This window comes from Stereum hirsutum, assembly GCF_000264905.1.
Source record: "Stereum hirsutum FP-91666 SS1 unplaced genomic scaffold STEHIscaffold_10, whole genome shotgun sequence".
Taxonomy (NCBI): Eukaryota; Fungi; Basidiomycota; class Agaricomycetes; order Russulales; family Stereaceae; genus Stereum; species Stereum hirsutum.
Genome location: NW_006763140.1, coordinates 1,328,223 through 1,349,968, shown reverse-complemented (window position 1 = coordinate 1,349,968; position 21,746 = coordinate 1,328,223). Strand labels below are relative to the sequence as shown.

At 52.5% G+C, this 21,746-nt stretch overlaps 6 protein-coding genes across 6 annotated transcripts; 2 read left to right on the top strand and 4 right to left on the bottom strand.

The window, feature by feature from the left end:
• Positions 1-857: 857 nt before the first annotated feature.
• On the bottom strand, positions 858-2,027 carry STEHIDRAFT_132534 (uncharacterized protein; the record flags this gene model as incomplete). The annotated part of the gene is made up of 4 exons (XM_007306106.1): positions 858-941; positions 999-1,268; positions 1,340-1,618; positions 1,695-2,027. 4 exons carry the CDS (start codon positions 2,025-2,027, stop codon positions 858-860), a joined length of 966 nt encoding a protein of 321 aa, XP_007306168.1.
• Positions 2,028-2,902: 875 nt separating this feature from the next.
• On the bottom strand, positions 2,903-7,575 carry STEHIDRAFT_100028 (carbamoyl-phosphate synthase). The gene is made up of 10 exons (XM_007306105.1): positions 6,901-7,575; positions 6,510-6,700; positions 6,380-6,448; positions 6,079-6,305; positions 6,009-6,023; positions 5,486-5,936; positions 4,830-5,397; positions 4,564-4,759; positions 3,497-4,498; positions 2,903-3,430 (listed from the first exon to the last, which is right to left on the bottom strand). The coding sequence occupies exons 1-10, from the start codon at positions 7,550-7,552 to the stop codon at positions 3,262-3,264; spliced, it is 3,540 nt and encodes a 1,179-aa protein (XP_007306167.1). The 5' UTR covers positions 7,553-7,575; the 3' UTR covers positions 2,903-3,261.
• A 1,020-nt stretch (positions 7,576-8,595) lies between these two features.
• Positions 8,596-10,993, bottom strand: STEHIDRAFT_60898 (HCP-like protein; the record flags this gene model as incomplete). The annotated part of the gene is made up of 7 exons (XM_007305724.1): positions 8,596-8,799; positions 8,868-9,147; positions 9,221-9,560; positions 9,620-10,127; positions 10,213-10,415; positions 10,477-10,774; positions 10,847-10,993. The coding sequence occupies 7 exons, from the start codon at positions 10,991-10,993 to the stop codon at positions 8,596-8,598; spliced, it is 1,980 nt and encodes a 659-aa protein (XP_007305786.1).
• A 1,434-nt stretch (positions 10,994-12,427) lies between these two features.
• STEHIDRAFT_112538 (uncharacterized protein) lies at positions 12,428-14,577 on the top strand (the record flags this gene model as incomplete). Its single annotated transcript, XM_007306104.1, has 4 exons — positions 12,428-13,012; positions 13,075-13,434; positions 13,501-13,773; positions 14,140-14,577. The coding sequence occupies 4 exons, from the start codon at positions 12,428-12,430 to the stop codon at positions 14,575-14,577; spliced, it is 1,656 nt and encodes a 551-aa protein (XP_007306166.1).
• Positions 14,536-17,491, top strand: STEHIDRAFT_122954 (uncharacterized protein; the record flags this gene model as incomplete). The annotated part of the gene is made up of 5 exons (XM_007306103.1): positions 14,536-14,573; positions 14,668-14,860; positions 14,934-15,074; positions 15,140-15,862; positions 15,926-17,491. Coding segments are annotated over 5 exons (2,520 nt in total), but the record flags the coding sequence as incomplete, so codon positions are not given.
• A 577-nt stretch (positions 17,492-18,068) lies between these two features.
• On the bottom strand, positions 18,069-20,775 carry STEHIDRAFT_112537 (uncharacterized protein; the record flags this gene model as incomplete). The annotated part of the gene is made up of 7 exons (XM_007306102.1): positions 18,069-18,113; positions 18,302-18,517; positions 18,589-18,742; positions 18,805-19,107; positions 19,172-19,329; positions 19,660-19,720; positions 20,159-20,775. 7 exons carry the CDS (start codon positions 20,773-20,775, stop codon positions 18,069-18,071), a joined length of 1,554 nt encoding a protein of 517 aa, XP_007306164.1.
• Positions 20,776-21,746: the final 971 nt, after the last annotated feature.

The following is a 21,746-nucleotide window of genomic DNA, read 5'->3' as shown; positions in this document are numbered from 1 at the left end:
TAAGCGGACTTCAGTCACAGGTTGTAGAGACGATCAATCAATGATAAGTTTCTAAAGATGCAGCGCCTGAGGGGAGAAGCAGTAATCCAAGTGGATGCTACGGCAACGCAACAGAATAAGTACTCAACTTGGTGTGTGTGTGCGTGTGTGCCGTCGGTCCGATTCTATGAGCGCTGAATGGTATCATATCTTCGCAAGCGATTACAGGGAACTCATGGGTCTGATAAGGCAATGGACTCCACATACAGCCTGACCGTCTCGAGATAGGGGTTGACGGAATGCACGGTGACCTTAGCGATATCATGGCGGGTCACAGCCGGAGAGTCTGTTTGCATCTTGGATAGTCTATAGAGCCGGTATTCGCGTCGCGTATAAGCGTTCAAACTATCGAAATCCTCGACATGAGAGTTCTTGAGACACCTTCCGTATCACTTGTGCCGGAAGGCTCTGGTAAACAGATATCTAAACAAAGTCTGTGAGATAGTGCCGTACCTTGGCGGAATCGCCGCAGGCAAACATTCTTGATTCAGCCAATGGGAGCATGCACAGAGAATCGGAGTCAGTAACAAAGGCAGAAAGGGATCTAGTCGACGCGAGCGGAAGTTCTAGGACAGCGGAGGGCCTTGACCTACACAACTGACAGTTTCCATTACCTTGAGGAAAACATCGAAAAACAACTTCTTGTATTGCATCTCTATGTCGCTAACATGCTAATGGGTGTATCAAAAGGATGGCCCGTGTAGTCCTTATAAACAACATCGCATGAGAACGAGTAGATCTATGATTCGCGGCTGATAACGTGTTAAAAGATGATGGTTCTCAAGGTAGGAGGACTTACTCTTCGGAGACCGTCACCATCAGCGTGAGCTAGGGCCGGCCATGCGGTGTTTCGTGCAGACGTCCCGAGTCGAGTCAGAAACATCAACCAAGTTATACTTCCACTGCAGTGGCAAGAGTGAGTGTCGTGCACTCTCGCCCTCATGTGCTTCTGGACTTACCTCTGTCAAGGTAACATTCCGCCCGTCCCGGTGAATGGCGAAGTCTACGGACAAAAACACATGCTCCCAGTTGGTCTCCTCGCAATGCAGTGTGAGCAAATTCGAGAGCTTGATCGAGGACAAAGTTGGGGAAGCTAATGCAAGGCGCTCGGCGTCCGCTCGAAGGAGAGCCTCTTTCCGGAAGATGTCGGTAATTGCAGAAGGGTAGTCAATATTGCATTGTAGTCTCTGAAGGTGACGCAGCGAAGGAAGGTGTTCAATGAGATGCGTCTGAAAACACGTCAGCACCAACGCATCAGGGAATGGAGTGATGGGTCATGGGGACGAATGGGAATACGTACAATGTCCTTGTCTTTCAAACACCTTTTCCCTCGAATGTTGTCGAGGTCGCCCAACATACCTAACCGCAATGTCTTGAGGCCAGGCATGATAGAAGCGAGCTGTGACGCCAATTGTCCACAGTGTTTCCGACCATTTCCTTCCAGAGAAAAGTCCAACATCTGCGCTTCGAAATCCACAACCATATCGTAGCACCCGGACGACAGGATAGCTTTACGAGCGTCCGCATCGAGATACAAACCTCGTTCTGGTTGTCGGAAGGCTTTAAAGGTGTTCAAATCCTGTCTTTCAAAGGGGGGAGGGGGGGATCAAATCAGGAGGCGTCACAGATCAAAACATAACGGAAAGGACCCAGACGTTCAAACATTCTTTGAGCATCAAGGCAGGTCCCGCCACTCCTATCCTTCGCAAGGTCTTGGGCCACGCAGAAGGCACACGGTCGGTGATAATTAGGGCAGTGGCGAGGTGATGAGCACGCGGTATAATACGATAATAATCTTCCATCCGTTCCCAGGACGTATAGCCGTCGAGCTTCAATGAGACTTGAAGATGCTCTGGGACTTGCGGACAGTGAAGCGGTCCTTCGCCCCAAGCGTCCATAACATGCAGATATTGAAGTTTCGGACACCGGAATAACTTGGATATAAGATCTATACCCCCTTGAATGTGGGGGCATTCGGGCTGAAGCATGTCGAAGCGGAGGCCGGTTAGTGACGGAAAAGGAGATGGTCCATGGAGGTAGGTTACGAGTCGCCTTGCGACGAAATCGCAATGGGAGCAAAAAGGGACCAAGGGTTCAGAGGACTGGGGATCATTTTCAGCAAGTGCAGGCCACCACTCCTGGCCTAGCCCGAGGTTGAACTCAAAGTATCGGGTGGAGTCGAAGTATTCGTCCAGATTTGGCATCTCCTCGAAGGCTTTATTGGGACACAACTCCGGATATTCGGTACAATCCGCAGCAGGACACGAAAACGGAGGAGGTCGCAGAAGATATGGAAAGGTATATGTGTGGAAGGTCTTGCAGGTTCTCGAGAGCGCTAGGATACGAGGAGATGGGAGTCCATAAGTGCTGGTGTCGTCGGCGTGTTTCACGATTTCCAGCAACATTTCTGTTGGAAGTTCTAGGAGTTGGACCATCTTGAAATCTGCGGCAAGACATTAATGAGACTGCCTGCAATATATCACGGATTTTTATACTGCTGTACCTTGTACTTGGATGAGCGTGTCAATGTCAAGGTGAGCCGACACAAGCACAATGCGGCGAGGCAAGAGTCGAAGGTGCGCCCGACTCGGTTGTGTTCAATTTGATAATGATGTAGTTCCAAGTTGGCCAACTTGCGCAAGGTTTCCCAGCTCTGTGAGAACGCCCTATGGAGGTTCAAGAAGGGATGCACCAACTGACTTCGACGAGGAGGATGTTCAAATGATGATGTTCCCCGAAGTTGACAACCAGGAGCCTCCCGGGATTTCCCGGCGCCACACTTCTACCACTCCCGCCAGTGTGGTCCAAGAGGAACGTCGCCTTTTGTTCAACTTTGAATTGTCTCTTGTATCACCAATACGCATTTTCCAACAAGCTATGGCAAGTACCAAACTAGAATCGCAGAAATAGATAAGAAATTGAGCAAAGCAAGACTACGTATACAAAATCAACAACAATCAACACCGATCGCTTCTATGTACTATACCGCTCCCCGCACCGTGTGCCTCATCCGGGCCTTCAAGCTCTTCTTCTTATAAGCAAGTAAGTAAATGATATGTATAGAGTACTTTCACCGCATGAAAACAACGTCCCAACGGCCCACCTCCCGGAATCGTAATCATAATCGGTTCCGGTGGGTCCACACAGCGTGAGGCGGTTAATTTTTTGTTGATCCCAGGCAAGGAATGGAAGGAATGAAAGGACAAGCAAAAGGATGGATCATCATGCGCGGAAGCCGACAAACTCACGCCATGACTTGACCTCGGGGGGTATCCTTCCTTCTGTATACTTCCTCAATCCGCCCTGGGGGATCTTTTTCGCGAGACTGTCGACGAAGAGCTGGGCCGTGCGCGCGTTGTTGAGCAACGGTAGTCCAAAGTCCACCGCATTCCTGAGTAGTAATAATTCTGTCAGCACCTCAAAAGCGAGAGAACCAAGAAAAGGAAAAGAGGCTGACCTGCGAGCGACATAATCCTCATCCATCACGTCCACCGCCCTCCCTTTCGCGAGATTCACCACCATCTGAATATCATAATCATCAAACACCATCCTCAACTTCCTCTTATCCGTCCTCGGGAACATGATCCTCTTCGCGCCCACATACGGCAAGCCATTCAAGAAGTCCTCCACCGCCGGCGACGAACAATACAGCTTAAACCCAAGCTCGGTCAACTTCGTCGCGATCTCCCTCATCTCGGGCTTGCTGACATCCCCACCGATCAGAACGCCCGACTTCTCCTTCGGGATCTTGAACCCAGTGGTACTGAGCAGCGAAGCCCAGTACGCCTCGTGCACGTCCTTCCCGAACGACGCGACCTCGCCCGTGCTCGCCATCTCGACGCCCAAGAACGGGTCCGCACCGCCGAGACGCGTCCACGAGAACTGCGCGACCTTGATCGACGTGTAATCCCTCTCGGTCGCCATCACATCCACCGGCTCCGGGACATTCCTGCCTACGATTGCCTTCGTCGCCGTCTCGATAAAGTTATGTCCCAGCACCTTCGAAACGAACGGGAAACTCCTCGACGCCCTCAGATTACACTCGATCACCTTCAACTCCGCCTCGTCCTGTCCTTCTTGCACCGGCTTCCTGATAACCTGCATATTGAACGGCCCCGAGATCTCGAACCCAGCGGCGACCTTCTCCGCGATCGTCTTCAGACGGGCCATATCCGATTCCGGGAGCGTATACGGCGGGAGGACGAGCGTCGCGTCGCCAGAGTGAACACCCGCGTTCTCGACGTGCTCCGAGACGGCGTGGACGATGAGCTTGCCCTCGTGCGCGACGGCGTCGACGTCGATCTCCTGTGCACCGTCGATGAATTTCGTGATGACGACGGGGTGGAGGGGCGAGACGTCGGCGGCGGCGGAGAGGTTGTATTCGAGGGTGGATTCTTCGTAGACGACGTTCATGGCGGCACCGGAGAGGACGTACGAAGGACGGATGAGGACGGGGTAACTGGAGTGCAAGGTGTTGGATTAATAAGAAAAGAATAAGTGTTTGGTACCGGGGAAGAAACATACCCAACACGCTGAGCGAATGCCTTGGCGGCTTCGACGGAGCTGACCTCGGTCCACTCAGGCTGGTCAACACCGATCTTATCGAGGATCGACGAGAACTGATGACGGTCCTCTGCCTTATCGATATTCGCCGGATCCGTACCAAGAACGGACACACCGCTCTCCTTCAGCCTCAACGCGATATTCTGCGGCAATTGTCCTGTTCAGCAAAAGTCCACACCAATCAGCCCTCAGTTCATCCCATTAGCAAACTGAGAAGGGGAACGTACCACCGACGCTGACCACCACACCCTGCGCCGCCTCCAGCTCATATATATCCATAACCCTCTCCCACCCCAACTCCTCGAAATACAGCCTATCCGCCTCATCGAAATCGGTACTAACAGTCTCCGGATTATAATTCACCATAACCGTCCGCATGCCCATATCCCTTAACGTCCTACTACAAGTGACCGCACACCAGTCAAACTCGACGCTGCTCCCGATTCGGTACACGCCGCTGCCGAGCACCATCACACCATGCTCGTCGAACTCGACGTCGTGCGAGGAGGCGTTGTACGTCGTGTAGAGGTAGTTCGTGTGTGCGGGAAATTCGGCGGCGAGGGTGTCGATACGCTTGACGAAGGGGGTGATGGAGAGGGATTTACGGTGTGCGCGGACAGTGGGTTCTGTGACAGGGCTAGAGGCAGAAGCAGAGAGGATGGAGGCGATGTGAGAGTCGGAGAAGCCCATGCGTTTGGCGGTGGTCATGAGGGTGGCATCGACGGCTTCGAGGGAACCGGCAGCGCTGAGCGCCTTGTGCGTCTGTACGATGTTGTCGAGCTTGTACAAGAACCACTATGAAAACAAAAGTCACACCGACACCCCAAATCAATCAGCAAGGGTCCACAAGGGAATAAAAGCAAAAAAAAAAAACCCCCCCGACCTTATCGATTTTCGTCAAATCATGCACCTGGTCCACACTATACCCCTCCACATACATCGCCTGCGCAATCGCAAAAAGCCTCATATCCGTCGGATTCGCCAGCGCATAATCCAACTCCTCCTTACTCATCCTCTTCCCAAACACCTCGAACCCGACCCAACGCGGATCGACCATCCTGACCGCCTTCATCAGACTCTCCTCGAACGTCCGCCCGATCGCCATCACCTCGCCGACGCTCTTCATCGACGAACCGACCTTGCGGTCGACCTGCGCGCTGAACTTCGCGAGATCCCATTTCGGGATTTTTGTGACGATGTAGTCGAGCGAGGGTTCGAAGCAGGCCGTCGTCGTTTTCGTTACGGCGTTGGGGAGTTCGGGAAGGGTGTAGCCGAGGGCGAGTTTGGCGGCGGTGTAGGCGAGGGGGTAACCTGTTGCTTTCGAGGCGAGGGCACTGTTGGCGTTACAAAAAAAAAGGTCAATATACTTTCCAATATGTTGGCCTGGCGCCGGTTATGTGACCAACCTGGAACGACTCAGACTAACAGAAAGTCAGTAAAAGATTTTTTTGAGGCAAAAGGGCGAAATCGACATACCGAGCATTGACCTCGATGACACAATATTCCCTACTCTCGGGATGCAGCGCATACTGGATATTACATTCACCAACAACGCCCAAATGACGGATGACCTTCAGGGCCGCGCTTCGGAGCATATGGTACTCGTCGTCCGTGAGAGTCTGCGAGGGCGCCACGACGATGGAGTCACCGGTATGCGTGCCAAGCGGGTCGAAGTTCTCCATGTTACAGCAGATGATCGTGTTCTATTTTGCGACATGGATGGTGAGCTTTGGCGTCATCTCTGATTTTGAGCGGAAGAAGGGATGAAAGTACGTACATCAGCACCGTCACGGACGACTTCATATTCGACCTCTTTCCAGCCCTTCATGCTCCGTTCGACGAGAACCTATAAACATCATGTCAATGAAACGGTCTCGGTATTGCAGTCAATTTGACCGAAGACGAACCTGAGGGGAAAGAGAGAGACCACGAGCAGCCAAATCACGGAGTTCATCCTCGTTGTAGGCGAAACCAGAACCGAGACCACCAAGAGTGAAGGCAGAGCGCATGATGACGGGGTAACCAATTGTTGCCGCGGCATCGAGAGCGTCATTGACGGTAGAGACGGCGGTAGACTGTGCAACGGGGATGTCGATTTCTGAGTCATAAGAGAACGACAGTTAGCCATAAGCGCCGGAAGTTCAACATTCCAGTGCCACACTACTTTGGGCCACAATGCGTGGGGCACGCGGCGAAAAAAAATCTCCCGGACGGAACTCCCAACCACTGCACCCAAAGGATTTGTTCGAGAACGAGAGGACTGCATTATGAGGAATTTCAAAAAGAAAGGACGGGTACCTGCCAAAGCCTGAACGAACAAGTCTCTGTCTTCCGAAACCTCCAAAGTCCTAATCGGCGTACCCAAAACCTTAACACCAAGCCTATCCAGGACACCCATCCTATCGAGCTCAATACCGACGTTCAAAGCGCTCTGACCACCGAAAGTAAGCAAGACACCGTCCGGACGTTCCTTTTCAAGAACGTATGCGACGTAGTCGACCGAAATGGGCAAGAAGTAGACCTCCGAGGCGAGATGGTGACTGGTTTGCCATGTAGCGATGTTAGGGTTAATGAGTACGGCGTCAATGCCCTCCTCACGGAGCGCTTTCATAGCCTGTGAACCGGAATAATCGAATTCTCCTGCCTGGCCGATGGAGAGACCTCCCGAGCCGACCATGACCACCTTCTTGACATCTGCACGGGGTAGTTTTGGGAGTACCTTTGCCGAGATCCTGCGAGCGAGTTCGGAGGGCGAGTTGAGCACACGCTCGCCGTCCTGGGGAGCATAGTCACCGACGATGGGGGCAGCGACGGCGCGGGCAGGGAGCGAAGGGTGGGTGAACCGGCGCGCGGCGGAGAGGTGGAAGGCGCGCGCTGTGGTGGATGGCTTTGGAAGGGTATGTACTGGTGCTCGCGCGAGGGAGTGTCGGATGGGACTGAAGAGCCCCATCGTAGGCCGGAGAGGAGAGCGTTGGTAGTGGCCGTTGGGAGCAAGAGGCTCTTGACTCACTCAACTTTCAACTTTTTCTTCCTTAGAGCGAGCCACGCCCTCGGCCGATCTGCCCCTCTCTGGTGGCGTAATAACCAACTGTGGCCCACGACTCCGGCGAAGCATGACGGCGATCACTGGGTCTTTCTTTCCACGGTCTTCACGGAATTCGAACGTACTTCATGTGCTCTTCTCGCTCTGCGCAGAACAGCTGCCAGCGACTCAGTCATGCAAATGTCAAGTGGGAATCCACCTCGCACAACACGACGCAATCGTGACCATACCGCACCCGTTTTTTACAGCATCTACATAGCACAAACACTCTCCACGAGCCGTCCTCATCGCAAGATTGCCCAATCATCCCTCGCAGGATCCCCAACTGGTGGGAACAGTCCCCCCTCCCCCTGAGCATTACCTCCACCCCCAGCCTGCTGCTCAGCTCTCCTCCTCTCCTCCTCCCTTAACCTCTCCACATTCCTCGCCCTCACATACAACAATATCGCGACCCCCATGAGCGCGCCCACCAGGACTGTCGTCTCCCAAAAATCGTCCATCTCCTCGTCCTCCCCTCCTTCGTGCCTGTACCCACCCCTCAGCGCACCTTCAAAATAATCTTCCGGCCCGAAATCAGAGTCCCTGTCTGCTTCTGCGTTGCGTCGGTCGCGGGCCCACTGCCGTACGTCGATGGTCATGATTAGTGAATAGGAGTACGAAGACGAGAAGAGAAAGAAGAGAAGGCTGTACGCACTTGGACAGGGTCTTCGTCGTCTGGAGGGACATCGATCCCTCTCCGCCTGTTGAACTCGTCCCTAGCCTTCCCGTAATACCACGGACTGTTGTCATCATCGTCATGCACAGGAGCCTGCTGTTCTTCGACCGCAGCGCCCCCTCCTCCAGTCCGCGTATCCTCCTCACTTCTCTTCCCCTCGTCCAGTTCTCCACGAGTCTCCTGAGTGGCTGCGGACTCGTCTGTGGATGGGTCAACGAGGAGTTCAATGAACATGTTATATCACCAAATGATAGCTGGGGAGGAAGGACGAACCATATTCGTCTTCATACTCAAACAAACTGAGCCCGCCCTCGCCACCCATCGCCGTATGCCAAATACTCCTCAAATGCAACTTAACAAGCGAAAGCAACACCGGCAAATACGCCTCACTATTCGTCTCCATCGCCAAATCATAATGTCTCTTCGCCAGATGGAAATCCTGACCCGTACAGAATGAACATTCAGCAACTCGAACCGTCAGAAGGAAGGAGGGGGCAGAAAACGCACCTGCGGCACCCCCAGCCCATTCTCATACATCCACCCCAGATTCCACATCGCCAACGCGCTCACCTGCGTCCCCGCCGCGCTCTGATAATACCCCACCGCCTTCTCGTATCTTACCTCCTCCGGCTCGTCCGGTACGCCCAGCCCATGATAATAATAGTCTCCGACCTTGACCAGCGCGTCGACGTTGTTCTGCGCGGCGGAGCGGGTCCATTGGGTCAGTGCGAGGCGGGCGGTGTCGTTTGAGGGGGAGAAGGTCTTGAAGCGGGTGTTGCGGAGGACGCTCTTGTCTGTAGTCGTAGATATTGATTTCATGAATAAGGGCGTGGAGATCCCGCATGTTAGGAAGAGGAAACGCACCCTGATCCAACACATACGCCAGATTATTCTGCGCCATCTCAATCCCTCTCTCCGCCGCGATCCACCACCGCAACATCGCCAGCTCCCTCCCCGCATTCGTCTCCAGCCTCCACGCGTCCTCGCCTGCAGTGAGTAGATCATCGTCCCAAGCACCCCGTTCGGCCACGACCTTGTAGAACGAGACTGCTACGGAACATGAACCCGTCCTCATTGCTTGCGGTAGCATCTTCAGTTGCTGGGCTTGGATCTGGGCGAGGTAGTAGTACGCTTCGAATGGCGAGCCATGGCGAAGTGCGGTCTCGAAGTATGTCGTGGCGAGCTTGATCTCCTTCCTCTCTATACCTCCATCAGCAATCCATCTCAATTTGACAGGAATAAGGAGGAAAGACACTCACGCAAATGATACTTGCCCATATTCACCTGCGCCTCCGCCAACTCCTGCCCCGCCGCGACCCCGAAATACCCCACCGCCCTCTTCAAGTCCCTCTTCCCATCCACCAACCCATCCCTCCAAATAATCCCCAACCCATTATGACTCTCCTTATCCGCATACTCCGCCCCCCTCTCAAACCACATCCTCGCCCTCCCCGCGTCCTGCCTCAGCCCCTCCCCCCTCAAATACATCCGCCCCAGATACCCTGCCGCTGCCGCTGCGTACCCGACCGGGCCCGCGCCCTCCTCGCGCGCCGGAGAGCGGTGCGAGAGCGGGTCGACGGGGTCTGTGGGCCAGATCTGGCGGGCTATGCGCGAAAAGTAGTAGTATGCGCGTTCGAAATCGCGTGGAATGCGCGCGACGCCTTCGCCGCCTGAGGCGGCACCACCCTGTGCGGCGTAGATGCTGCCGTGGTAGAAGATCTTGCCGAGACGGAAGGCAAAGTCGGTTTCGCCGCGGTCGGCTTGGAACTGTTTTGGGTTTCGTTAGAGACGGAGACGGAGACGAAAACAGAGACAGAGACAGAGTGCGGTGTAGATGAGGAAGAAAGCGTACGATGTAGTACTCGAGGATGTCTTCCCAGGTTTCTCCCGCGGCGTGCGCGCGGAAAGCTCGGATGGCAGGTCGTTGGCCGTTCATTCCTGTCGAGGCGACGCTGGCGCCGGGACCATACACGCCTCCATCCATGTCCGACAATCGTGTAGGTGTGAGCGGAAGCGTTCGTCCCCCAGGAGGACCAGACATGAACTTTGCCATAGCTACGGTTCGGGTATTAGCCTAGAGTTGGGAGGACTTCTGAAAGGCTGGAGAAAGACGTACTCTGTTCAGCAGCCTGTTCATACCACTCCAAAGCGCGTCCACAGTCCTCGATGGCGCCGATCCCAGACCAATACCTGTAGCCCAGCGTCATCTGTGCACCTTTATCTCCTCCATGGGCAGCAAAAGTGTAGTAGAGCTGAGCTTTGGCCTGGTCTACGGGGACGACGTCATGGTACCCAGTGGCATGCATGAACGCGACGAGTGCTTGTGCCGTTGCGTTTCCCGTCGAAGCGGCATGCGAATCGAAGGCATCGTAGGCAAGTGCAGGATTAGCTCTAAAATTCGGAGTTGGCGGGAACTGGATGAACAAAGCCAGGTAATGAGCGTGTATCTTTGACCAGAAAAAAAAAAAACAAGAGAAGATACTGACTAAAGTGATCCTTCCAAGCGTATACAACGCGTCCATGTTCCCTAGATCAGCAGCGTGCTGTAAAAGATCCACGACCTTGATCGCCTTCCTCGTCATCTCCTCGTCCCGTCTTCGGGCTCTGTACTCCTTCCTCTCCGTCCTGGCCATCAATATCTTCGGTGGCCATACCTTCTGGAACAACTTGATGCCGATACGGATCGCGCTAGAGAAGGGGCCTTGGCCTTGAGCATTGAGGATCACGGAGAGGAGGGAGTTGGAGTGCGGAGTGGTGGACGGCCAGGAGGATATTGGGGCGTTGGAGGGTTGGGAACTTGGGAGAGAGGTTAGGGTGGCGAGGGTGGAGAGAGCTTGTTTATATGCCCGGGCAGCTGGAGAAAATGGGATGATTGTTAGGTATAGCAAAGATCTACTGTGATTGACACTGACCCTCTGCCTCCGTATCAATCTCGGCTTCTGGCTGTAAACACATATCCGTCAGTTCTGATACCACAAGAATATTGTGTGAAGGGAAATTGTGGCCCAGGCAGGATAAAGCACCACGGTGAAAAGCGTTATGAGTCTATAACTCCATATTCTTTCCAGAAGCTCTTGGTGCAGCGATCATCATACTATTTTGTCTCTCCACCCGAATTGAACAGGGGCTGTCCAGTTGTTAAAGGTGATGATGCTTGCGCGTTAAGGTTAGGGTTACACGTTGGCCACCTTACGCCACTCATGATGCGCCGCCACGTAGAACTGCCCACTCCAATAATCTTGATACCACAACCACCAACCACCCAATAAATCATAAACAAGGCAGAAGTTGCTCACCTTTCCCTCAAGAGTAGTCTGAGACTCAGAGGTGGACGCCGCACCAGTAGCAAGGCCCGTGGTCGTCTATACTGTACATTAAGGCGAGAAGTAGTCAAACTTGAAGGATATTATCGTACCTCTGGTTCTGCCGGTTGTTCTAGAGTAGCCCCAGCTACTGCTGCTAGTGCAATAAGACCAAAGGCGAGCCACGTTGCTTTCCTGGTGCGCGCATTGCGCTTCGCCGTCATTGAAACGTGAACTTGCCGGATGTATGACCCAGTAAATATTTAAGACCGTGTAGCCTGCAGAGCACAAAAACAGGCTTATATAGGTCGCCTTATTATGTCCAAGAATGAGTAGAGCACCGAGTTGTGGGGGTAGAACGCGACCTGCGGTGAGAGGGGAAGTTTCGATGACCGAGCGGCAGCCACACGAGTTTACTTTACACGTCGCGTCGGGCCACGTGAGTTTATCGCATCTGATGTTCACTGGATCGACGCCACTCGTCTTCGCTTTTCTTTCACAGCAACCACCACATCGATGGATCCGGACAGATTTACTACTCTACCCCCAGAAATGCTCCTCGAAATCGCCAATTATGTAGAAGAAGAAGGCGGCTCCTTCGAATTCCCTTGCTTGGCCACACTAGCCCTCTCCCAAACCTGCAGAACCCTTAACGCCTTACTCGAGCCTTTCCTCCAACGACCTCATTCCCCGAATGTCCTGCTCGACATTCCTTCTGATTATCATATTAATTTGCACAAGGCTGGCCTGTGTCGCAGCCGCAGAATGAAATTTGAGGCGTATGCGAGCCCCGACGTATACTTTCATTCTGTTCGTTGGCTTCAGCTAGATTTCTCGCAGGGAGGTGCAAGCCAGAGATTTTGGCAGGCTCTCGGTGAATATCAGCTCGATGATGATGAGCCTCTGATCTCTTCGTGTAGCGATTGCGATTTCATGACGAGAAACCTCGTTCACCATCTGCAAGGCCCTGCGCCACTCCAGCGCCTCAAAGGATTGTCCCTCGGCCTACCTAACTCAGATAACAATGACTTCCTTCAATCATCGGTAGACATCATCGAGAAACTCTTCCGGTGCCCAAAGCTCAGATTCCTCTATATCACGGACGTATCTGAATGGAGCCCATTGGTCTATATGCCCGAAGTACCGGAACATCTCATAGTATCCCTGGACGTGGCAGCCTTCGCGAGGGAAGGCAGGATGGAGATGTACTATAATCTCGTTCCACATCCCGTTTCGATTAAGGTCGAGCTTTTTCAAGCCCATGAATGGCCGATAGAATGGAATGAATCCATTCGGAGATTTCATCTTCACGGGGGAAATGAAGCCTCCCAGTTACTGGCCTTTCTGAGGGTAAGCTTCATGCTGAGGGCGTCTTTTTCTGATACAACTATTGGCTGACTCACAATCTGCAGGGAGTTGCCGATGCCGAGGAGTTCAGAACCAACGGCCTCTATTTGGACCAAGATATCATCTGCAAAATCATCGCACGATCTGGCTGCTGGGAGATGATCGTCGATTTCGATACCAAATCCCTGACGTTCACTTTCGATGAGCCAAGCGATACCAGTGGATATGATTATTTGGAAGATGATTCCGATCCTGAGGAGGAGACGAAGAAGGTAAAAGAGCCGGAGGAAGGGTTTCATATAATAGAGCTCTCTCCCCGCATCCTTCAGATCATGCCGGACGTTCAGATACTTCGCCTGCGTCTCGATGGTCGATGCGAGGAAAAGGAATATGAGAAGAAATTCGGGATGGACGACGCTGATATTGTACGTGTCTCCGCACATCCGTCTTGACTCGATAAATGGTCATCATCTACATACTCTACCTCGCAGATCGCACTCATCCAACACCTGGGCTCCCTCCGATCCTTACGCAAACTCGAAGTTGACCTCGAATACCCCTACAACTTCAGCGTAAAGCGTCGTTTCGTCTGGCTCGAAGGAGACGCTAAGATGATCGCTCAGGCTGCCTCACCCTCATTGACGGAAGTAACGCTATCATACCTCAGTCATGCTCCTGTTAAAGAAGAGAACCACAAGCTGGATCGCATAATGTCCTCGTGGAAAGTAAGCCGTTATGGAGACAGCTTGTGGCTCGATAAGATGGTATGTCATCTGTCGATAACCGATATATTCACGACCACCGAAACTAATAGATCTCTTAGATGCCAAGTTTGCTTGGAGGGCGTTGGCAGAAGTTCTGACCGAGCGGCCAATGAGCGTTAGTGAAAAGTTCCAAGTTTTCACTAACATATACGCCCTGATGATGCCTTTACATCTAGATTCCCTATTTATCAACTGGGACGAAATATAGAACTGCCCTCAGGTAGAATGGAAAGGATCGGCTGTCGCTTCTCCGAAGTTGAGGATGAGTACAGCTATATTTATGAGAGAAGGAGATCGGATAGGCGATTTGCTGGATTGTTTCTGAAATTTCTGTCCTTCTAGAGTCTTTGACGCAAGCACACGTAGATTGATTATGCAATGATTCACTCTCGACGTGCTTCGGATGCGTTCCCTGAGCACAGGATGGTCTGTGACGAAGTTCCAAGCGTCACCTTCGCGAGTACGGCACCCGTAGAGCGGTGTCATAATTTCAATTTCGGTCTCGCCTCGACCGTTGTTCCATCCTTTGTTCATTTTCCCAGTGAGATAGATGCCACGGCGGACATCAAGCTCATACTTGTAAGATCTTCGAGCATGTTTAGTATAGCCGATATCGATGCTAGGGCCTTTGAGACGATCGAGAGCCTTGACGACACGATGCCTCCTATTTCCAACCGAAGAACAATTGGACGACCTGTTCCAGACGGTGTCACTGTGTCTATCTCGAAACGGCCACCACAAGATATTGACACATTCGTAGAACCTGAAGTTGAAGTTGAAGAACGCAAGATGATTCCTGAGTAATTGATACATATTGACGTGCCTCTGCTGCTGTCTGACTTTTCATTTGCTCTATTTTTCGTGTTTTGTTTTGTTTTGTTTTGCATCTGTCAGTACGGAACGTGCCCGTGAATTGATCGAGGCGTGGCAGCAGGAGTACGAAGGCGGCGCCCTGGACAACTTCTTGGAAGCAATAAAGTGGTACGAATCGAATTATCGACCCAAAATCCACTACGGCCGTACGATCTCCATATTGCAGTCGAGTGGCACAGGCAAGTCGCGACTGGTTGATCAGCTTGCCTCGGTGGTACGTCCCGCAATTTTTTTTCGGCAACCTCTGTCAAGACGTTATGCAGACGCTGAACGTAGGTGTTCCACAGCATCCTGTACTCAGTGTAGTCTTCCGAAAGACGGATGACGTAACAGAAGGCTGGCCACCTAGGGATCGTCCAGTTCTGGAGTTCTTTGAATATCACTCTAAAGACGATGACACTGTTCCGCTTCGAGTCAAAGAGATAAGGGTAAGTGGCTTCTATCTCTTTGTTCGACAGGCTCTTACTAGAGAAAACCATTTAACTTTCGATAGGGCGAGGAGATGTCTGCCGCATTCCTCGGAGCGATGATAGGAGCCGTTGCCGATAGAAAGGATATCTCGCTCATCAAGGGTGAAGGAACAAAGCTCAGCTACGGTCTCCCTGGAACCGCAGAGGGAGCGCGGCGACACGCATTCTTCGAAGTCGTTTGCGAAACTGCGGCGGCCATGCTTGACAAGGAAGATGCGTTCCTTGTTCAGAAGCGTAGGTGGATCGAGTCACTCAGTTCCTCTCGGCGAGAGAGTGATCCCGACAAGGTGGACAAAGAATTGTCGAAACGCAGCCCTCAGTGGCATGCCGAGCTCTTTGCGAAGTTCTGCCAGCCAGCTTTCGATCGCTTGAGTGCCATACTTCAAGCCGCCGGCGAGACCAAGTTTTTCCTCGCATTGGACGAGTGCACCATTCTCGGATCTCCGCTACCGAATGAACGTGCGCCTTCCCGCAAAAGCTCCTTGATCGCTTTCCAACGGATCCTCAAAGCTGCGGAGCATATGACATCGCCTGTGTCTATCTTGTTTCTTACTCTCGACACTACTTCCTCTGCGTCCAAGCTGGCTCCTCAGGGCCCCCATGCTCCGTCGCGACGGCTTACCGTTGATCTAAAGCCGCTACCTCCTTTCACCTACCTGGATTTCAACCAACTCAAAGACCGCTTCAAGAGGCTCACAGCCTCATCATCGCTAGACATCGATAACCTGAAATATCTAGGTCGTCCAGTATGTTTCATCTTTCTCTCTTGTATTCTAGAGCGTTACGCTGAGACTACTTGACCGTCATAGCTGTGGTCGACGTTGACGGCATCCGAGGTTGTGACTTCGGCGAAGGAAAAGCTACTAGCCGCTGAAGAATTCACTCCAGTGGACCTGAAGCAAGTCCTGGCAGTGTTCGCATCCAGAGCATGCCTCAAACTGGCGGGGAACGACGCTGCCAATCGGATCGCCGCTGACGCCGTCAGCCATCACATGCGCATCCTCGTCTCCGTGGCGAAAACCACCCTCATCACCACTGTTCCCTCCGAACCTATACTCTCCATCGCCGCCGCCGTCGCGCTCACGGAGTCCTTTCAAACCTACCACAATGCCCTCAACACGTTATGCGCCGAGTTGGAACGCCAGAATTCCGTCCTCGCACCTGGAGAGGCGGGGGAGCTCTGCTGCCGTCTTCTCCTTCTCCTCGCTCGCGATAAGGCTACTACCGACTTGCATGGGACCTTCGTCAGAGAGAAGCCGGAGATGGACAGGTGCTATATCCACGCCATTGGATTGCACGACTTCTTATCGACCCTTCTCGGACAGACTCGGTATGGATTTCAGGCGCAGGAAGAGGAGGAGTCAGCGGAGGATCTTCGGTCGCTCTGCGAGGGCTTGTCTATCAACTTCACTCACTTCATACAATACGAGAAGACGATCGAGGAGCTCACTCTGGACGAGCTCGAGCACGCCTGGTTCTCTGGCGCCGCCATCCAATGCTGCCATAATCAGCCGGTCATCGACGTTCTCATTATTTACTACAGCGGGCCTATCGACGAGCCGTTCAACCGGTCAGATCTCGGAGTAGTCGGCATTCAGGTCAAAGCCAGAACCAAGCAGGCGTATGGTGCGGTTGGAGAAGGCTTGACCGTCCCACCCATTCTTTACCCGAGCGCCAACAAGTCCGAGGCCAGAAAGGTCAAACATCCGACAATCGTCATGCTCATGGACCTGAGCACCGAGAAGACGTTCCAACAGAACGGAAGGATGAAATTTTTGGTAAAGAGAGCGGCAGAGAAAACGATCAGCTGGTCGGGGTACATCGCGGACGAGCCTGAGAACATCTTGATCAACGTTCGCGGATGCTCGGCGTTGCAATATCCTGTTCTAGATCGATTCTCGGAGCCGTTTGGGAAGATTTTCAAGACCATGAAGGCAAGTCAGGTACCGGGGGTTTTGGGTGACCTAGAGGAGCGGATGATGGTTGCGATGTACCCAATCGAAAGGCTGTCGAAAGTGCAAGAGGCTGAGCAAGAGAAGAAGAAGAAGGAGAAAGCGGCGGAGAATAGGAAGAACAAGAAGGCCGCGAATGCTGCGAAGAATACGAAGGACGCGAAGAGCACCAAGAGCGGGAGGAGCAAGGCTCGGGCGCCGAAAGATGATATACAGAGTGAAGAAAGCTTCCCAGATCTTACAGACATGCGAGAGGCATTGTCGAGTGCGGACTCAGAGTAAGTCCTCTGTGATCTGGCTGCTTCGATGAGTACGACTTTCTTCCATTATGGCATCGTAGTAGTATATTGTTCCTTGTTTGTGCCATGTCATATAGTTGCATGAGAATCATCTATCCTCCGTAATTCATGATTACCGGTTGTCATAGGCTGCAGTTGGGTGAAGAAAACCGAATGGGTGTTTCTTAGGCCTATCATACACAAGATATGGCTGTTTTCTCGGGAGCGGTTTTATATCGCATAGAAGGCTCGCAGCAATGAAGACGTATCCAAGTTATGTGGAGCACATCATGTCTTTCCGAGATGTACTCCTCAAGAATGGCAAGGACGACTTCTTCCGCGATAGAATACACCTTAGGTCAGAAGACACTGTCAAATCCTCATGCAGGAGAAACATTACATACGTAACCTTCTTTTAAATTTGATTCAAGGTCTACACGAGAAAGTGTCGCCGTTTAACGTCACTATCGAGTTTGGAAAGAACGCTTGGTGCGATGACTTCAATACACGTAACTACGTTATCGCCGTTCGTAGGGTACAGCGAAACCGTGACGGTATGGACATCGATGTACGATGTATAGGCTTCGTCAGCGGAACGCAACAAGCCGTCAACACTCGAGGAAGTATCCGTTAGAGAAAGAGCTGCGAGCCGCAAGCGATGACGATGACAGTGAAAGAGGGAAGGAATGAGTTTATTCTTCTTCTGTAACCGTCCGTATACGTCAACAGGGGATAACAAGGACACCAAGTGAGCACCACGACCGATCCTACAAATAAACAGAACAAGAAGAAGGCACACGCATCGCAGATCAAAACCTCTCACCCGTTGATTCGTAGGACTTACAACGTTTCACCCACTCTTCTATTCTTCTGGTCTGCGCCACTCAGCGCACGGAACCCCCAACTCTTATCCTCACACACGTTTACATCCTCCCATCAATACTCTCCCCCTCACGATCCCTTGCTCCCATCCCAAGCAAGTCGTGCTATCGTGGTGCTCGACTCTAGGAAGATGAAACTGGGGCCCGTGATTCTTGTCATAGACGATATCGGACGTGACTTGCTCAGCGTATTCGATGTCCATGGGGCCGATGGCGGGGACAGATAGACTAAAGGAGACAGATCCGGACCGAGACTCCTGCTGGAAGGCAATTGCGTTCCATGCAGACGTCTTTGCATGGCCGTAGACGAGCAGTAAGTCATCGCAAAAACTGCGAATGATATCCCAGCGAGGACATGAACTCCCTCCGTCCAGGTCCCCCAGAGTGGTCGGGCGTAGTCTGTGAAGCGCGACACGGGCTGAGCCCACCGATCCTCCCCAGGCGTTTGCATGAACAGCGCTGCCCCGGAATCTCGGCTGGAACTGAACTCAAATTTACCTCCCAATCCGAGAGGACTTCATGAACCAGCAGAGATCAGACTTGGTGAGTAGTGAGTTGTAGGGTGAGATCCACGTACATATTGGGAGGCTGAAGCTCTGCGCCTGCCTTTGACCTCTTGATTAGCGTGTTGTGCGATGCTATTGGCCCATCCAGATGTGCGTGAATGCGAACTGCTGACGTGGAGATCTCTAGTGGCTGATGTCCACTCGGTACGCCATCGGGATTGGGCTCGAAGAGTATGCTCTCCCCGGGGTGGAAATATTCAGATGGCCCACCAGACCCGGGGGAAGGCGAGTTCAGACGGGAGAGACTGCGACTCAGTGACGGATCCCTGGAGTCCTCGAAGAGGACGTTGAATACTCGCTCAAACCTTCCATCACTAGGGCAAGGTCCATTTAGGATACACCACGAACGCATATACAACGATCATAGAAAGAACGTACGAGATATATCCGACATCTCCAATGTGGACTTCTCTGCCATCGCCATTAGGCTCTGCATGCCATATAGGTAGACCATAAGCACGAGGCGTTAACTCGCGTTCTACAACTGCCAGTAGGAGAGGGGCATGAAAAATGTAGAGAAACGCGGTGGGTCTAACCTAGAAGACGCTACACGTCTTGAGAGTGTTGCTTTCTGTACAATTTAAAGAGGCCCACGGGCGCAGCTTCCCTCGAATGCTTATGTGGAAGGCTGTACCAAATGCACTGCTTGTTGTACAAGATCAGTAGGACGGGATGACATCGAGCGCACGAGACTTCTAGTCTACACGAGGAGCCTGATGAACATCCTCCATTACGATGCGAGTGCAAAGAAACATAGCAAGACGAACGGTTAAGGTATGGAGTAGGTTGACTCGCAGCAAAGCAATGGGGTTGTAATATTGCCCGTGAGCTAAGGGCCTTACAAACCGTGTAAGATGCGAACACACAACAGGTCCGGGGTGCATGATTTGGAGATGTGAACGTGTCAGGCTATGTGGGCGTATCCGACTATACAGACGGAGGAAATGACGTTTAGAAGGGGCCTGGAACGCTCTTTCTGGTCGCAGTTTGAGATCGACAAGGCGGAGTGCTGCTCTGCTGTAGTCTCACAAAGGAGTGGTTCGATGTGGACAGTCTACACGTGAACGGACTCGGGAGCTCGCCGTGCCATGCACAGGTCGTCCGAGGCCCTGTGGCAAAAAAGTGGACGACGGCCCATATCGCCCCGGAACCAGGATGATACAATAATGCAACAAATTTTGCGCACGCAGTGAGCTTGGAATCGAGCGGCTTGGCGTGCTCGATAGAAGGATGTGAGCAAGTCAGAGTTTGGGCCACATCGTCTTGTGCACCATAAGTACTGGTGCTCACGTTCGAAAGGTACCAGACCGTATATCACTCACCTGTACTCATGACCCACTCGAGCACGCAAAAAGGAACGATCACGCCAGCGCAATGCCGGAAAGAGCCGACGCGAGTGTGTCCATGATGGTCATGGTCCCATCTTCCCCCTCCTCCTTCGCCATCTGGATATGCGTCATCTGAGACGCGAGCGTATCGATTTTGTCATCTAGAGTGATCGCTGCCCCGTTCGCCAACGAAACACTCGCAAGTGCGCTCTCCAAAATCTCCCTCACGGCCTGGTGTTTCCGGGCCTCCTCGAGATATACTTGGTTCATCAGACCAGAAACGAGAAGTTTGTTGTCGTCGAGCCATTGGCCCCATACAGCGTAGTCGGACTCCAGCAGCCGGAAGACGTCTTCCTCATAGACGTTTGAGAAATCGATATCAGATCTCGAGAGGATCGATCGAATCTTTGGGAGAATGCTTGAAGGGAGGGGATCCGTCAGTGTTAGGAAGTCGTCGCTGGTGAAAGTGCGGGCAGGGAAGGTTGTTGGTCCATGTTGAAAAGGTTCAGGAGAGATCGGAGACGACGTGCCCGATCTGACTCTGATATGCTCGTGCTCTTCCTCAGAGGGTGAGTACCTAGACCATGACAGGCTGCCATCATCGTCTTGCGGGTAGTGGTTAGGCTCGGAGGGGATTGGGAAATTGGCGTTCATGGGTACAGGTAGTTGGGGTCAGGGGAAACAGAGGGTTGACAAAATACGCCATACCCACACTCGCCAGGCACGGACAACTTACGCCACCTTCCGTTTTGGGCACATCTGCGTCTGCTTGTCGAGGACTTATCCCGCCCAAGAGAAACATTCTTTTTTCGTTTATTCTCGCATTAAATCTCGGTGGATCGCGCGCTCGAGCTAGGTTCCGCGTCAGCGGAGACCTAGCTCGAGCGTGCGATCCACCGGTTAGGTTGGTTAGGTTCTGGTTAGGTTCTGGTTAGGTTCTGGTTAGGTTAGTTAGGTTCAGTTAGGTTCAGTTAGGGTTAGGTTCCCCCCGAGCGTTAGCGAGGCCGAACATAAAAAAATGCCCGAACGAGTCTTTAGTGTGCCCACCTGAGAGGATCCGGCTTGGGGGACCCCCCGAGCGCAGCGAGGGAGGGGAGGATCCTCGAACGGTGGGTACTCTTCGGGCGCAACAACGAAAAAATTGTTAAACAATATCTCAGTCTTCCCAAACTGGTGACAGAAATGAGCAGTTAAATTCTCTGATAAGTGTCGATGTTGCCCACTGTGGCGCATCTCGTCGTGTGCCTGGTGCCCCTGCCGAGTATGACTGTGGCGTATGTTGTATATACTCGGGGAAACAAAGGGAAATGTTATGTGAGGTTCGAAGCTTCCGGGTGCCTGGTTTATATAGACAAGGAAGCGTAAGTCCCGTGACTGTAAAATGAAATCAGCGGTGACTGGGCCACGTACCAGTACAGGAGAGAAGCAAAAGACGGGCTAGGGGGACCTTCTTATGCATTTCGATGATGTCTTCTCTGAATTTCCTCTGAGTGCCATCCTTATCAAACAAAGCATCGTAGAGTACGGTGGGTGGAACATCGACATGGACTTGAAGCTGCTCAGGACCGAAAGGAGTGAACAGGAATTTGACGCATGCGCTGAAATTCTGTAGAGCCTTTACAATC

What these genes read in the sequence shown, in the direction of transcription:
- STEHIDRAFT_100028 (XM_007306105.1), bottom strand. Translation starts at nt 7,552, where the DNA reads ATGGGGCTCTTCAGTCCCATCCGACACTCCCTCGCGCGAGCACCAGTA. An exon ending in ATTTGACGAAAATCGATAAG is followed by an intron (nt 5,398 to 5,485) that starts GTCGGGGGGGTT and finishes TTGTTTTCATAG; the next exon opens with TGGTTCTTGTACAAGCTCGA. An exon ending in TGTGGTGGTCAGCGTCGGTG is followed by an intron (nt 4,760 to 4,829) that starts GTACGTTCCCCT and finishes TTTGCTGAACAG; the next exon opens with GACAATTGCCGCAGAATATC.